General features: G+C 40.0%; 1 protein-coding gene across 1 annotated transcript in view; it reads left to right on the top strand.

Annotated features, from left to right (window-relative positions):
- The first annotated feature begins 1,053 nt into the window (after positions 1 to 1,053).
- The window catches only part of LOC106870056 (uncharacterized), a 35,651-nt gene continuing 34,204 nt past the window's right edge, over positions 1,054 to 2,500 (top strand). Inside the window, 1 exon segment of the mRNA XM_052973005.1 lies at positions 1,054 to 1,185. Coding sequence (XP_052828965.1) covers positions 1,054 to 1,185 — 132 coding nt within the window.

Here is a 2,500-nt window from a genome sequence, read left to right on the forward strand (position 1 = left end):
TATATATACATATATACATACGTATATGTACATACATCTACACGTATATATAAGCATATGTAGGCACAGGACGTCATGAAACGTGTACAGCAAAAAACAAACAAAAAAATACGAAGCACGTGTCCATGGAACATGAAATATTCTTTCGAACAACGAAAGACACAAATGGGAAACAAAACAAACAACATAAAGAACAACCTTTCATCAGTTGTTGATTGTTTTTCTAGTCTCGTATTTCGAGCATTTAACAACAATATACGCTTTCGATAAAACAGTTGCTCCGGCAAAGCAAATTAAATAAAATTTGGGATTTTGCAGAGGGTGAAAATAGGTAACAAAAGCTGGACATTGAGATCAAAGAGGAAGGGCTGAGCGATGTTGATATTAGTGGCGTGGGAGGGGGTGACGCCGGGAACATTTTACAGAGTGCGAGGGGTATTTGAGGACACTTAATTTCCAGTAAATACAAACTTGTCACCAGTTCAAATATGCTTGAGGTATATTCGAACCCTTAAGAAAGATATTCACTTTATTTTGACATGGAGAAAATTTCTCGCGGGAGACAAATTTTAGTGTATTACTTGCTTCAAACCAAAGTTCTTTTGTTTCTTTCTTTAAGTCCCTCCGTGACTGATAAAGAAGTAAAAAGATGTATATTGTCATATGTGTGGAACGCAACAATTTAGAAATTGCTAGTTTTCTGAATGTTATAAGATCTTTTGTGCATAAAGTTTAGATGAAATTGGAAGCGTCTGGCGGAAATGTTTCAACTGTAGCGAAGAGGAGGAAATAATTTTATAAATATTCAGACACTATAAGGATGTCACAATTTACTCAACGAGTTCAAAACGTTATTGATGATAATTCCGGAATATCAATGAGGGCCATCGCCATAGCACTTTAGGTGTTGGAGTGGACTGTCGAAAATGCGGCGCTTGAGGACATTCGATACTATCCGTGTGTATTAAATAGAGGCTAATTCATGTCTGCAAAGACACGAGAAAACCGTTTGATCCAAGCAGTTACTTAACGAAGTTAAAACCTCTCACGAACATGGCTTACTTTGGTTCTTCTCTGATGAGAAAAATCTGGACCAAGAGTCTAACAGAAGAAATGACAGATGGTTCTGATGCCCCTAAAATGATACGTATTTGGTTTCCAGCAGCTGTGATGGTTTTAGGAAAGGTTAGTTACGAAGATCACACAATGCTACCTCACGTTTTCCCCCATGGTTGTGTTGAGGTGCTGGAAAATGTTAAACAGTGGATGAATGAAGTACGCAGTAGAAGACCATACGTATTTTAGTAAGATTCCGCACCTTCTCACAAAACACACGTAAGCCATGAATGGCTGTCAAGCAATCTTTGCCATCTTGTAACACAAAATCTTTTGCTTCCAAACCCACCTCCACCAGATTTAAACCCCTTGGGCTAAGTTTGGAGCGTTGTTGAAAGGGAGACGGACTAATCAATGTCTATACAATAGTATAGCTTCACTGAAGGCTGTCACTGTCCAGATGATGTCCGAATTGAATAAGGTCTATTCAGTGTACGTTGGTCAAAGAGTCCGATGTCGCATTGAAACATTCACCGAAACCAAAGGCAGATACATAGAATGATCTTATTAGGAAACTGATCGGGAATTGTGCACAAGTTCTTTTTTATTAGTAAAATACATTTCGCAAAATTTCGTTCGATTAATTAGAACACCAAATAGTCCTCAAATTCCAATCGCAACACGAATAATGTACATAGGGGTACTAAAAAGTTCCTGGCTTTAAGGGTGTCGTGAAAGGCCCGACTGGAGGCCCAACCTTCCGAGTTCTTTTACAGGGCTTAGAAAAACTGAAAAACCGCTGCAATAAGCGTGTGAATGTGAGAGGGGAATATGTTGAATAAAATCATAATTAACTGATCCTCTTGTATTTTCTTATAATCAAAGCCAGGAAGTTTTCAGCAACCCCTTGAGTAATAGTCATGAAAGTGGTAGGTGTGGGGTGGGGGTGACTGTGATGATGATGATGGGGGGGGGGTGATTGTAATGACGTTGTTCCGTTTAGTCCCCAAGTCTACTCTGGTCAAATAGGCTTGTGATCAAAATATGTTTCAGCCGCGATCAACTCGTCTTATTTTCTCCGATTGTGTAACTAAGGTCACATTATGGTTAGGTGTGATGTGAGGAAGATTTGGTCGCTACTTCTAGCAAGGTGGAGCAACCGCCGAGAAACTCCGATGACGGGGTCTTTTTTTTTCATAGTAATTGTGGTGGTGGTAGTAGTGAGAGATGGATTGGAGGAAAAACTTTGTGAGAGGGAGAAACAGAGGGAGAGAGAGAGAGGGAAAAAGAGGAAGGAGACGGTGATAGAGTGAGGGTATAGAGAGGGAAAAGGGAAAGGAGAGGGTGATAGAGTGAGGGGTAGAGAGAGAGAGAAAGTGTGTGTTTATTGTCTCAGGGAAGGATGTAGGAGGAGAGTAACGTTGAGAGGCAAAGTGGGAAGGAT

Source organism: Octopus bimaculoides, chromosome 14 (assembly GCF_001194135.2).
Source record: "Octopus bimaculoides isolate UCB-OBI-ISO-001 chromosome 14, ASM119413v2, whole genome shotgun sequence".
NCBI lineage: Eukaryota > Metazoa > Mollusca > Cephalopoda > Octopoda > Octopodidae > Octopus > Octopus bimaculoides.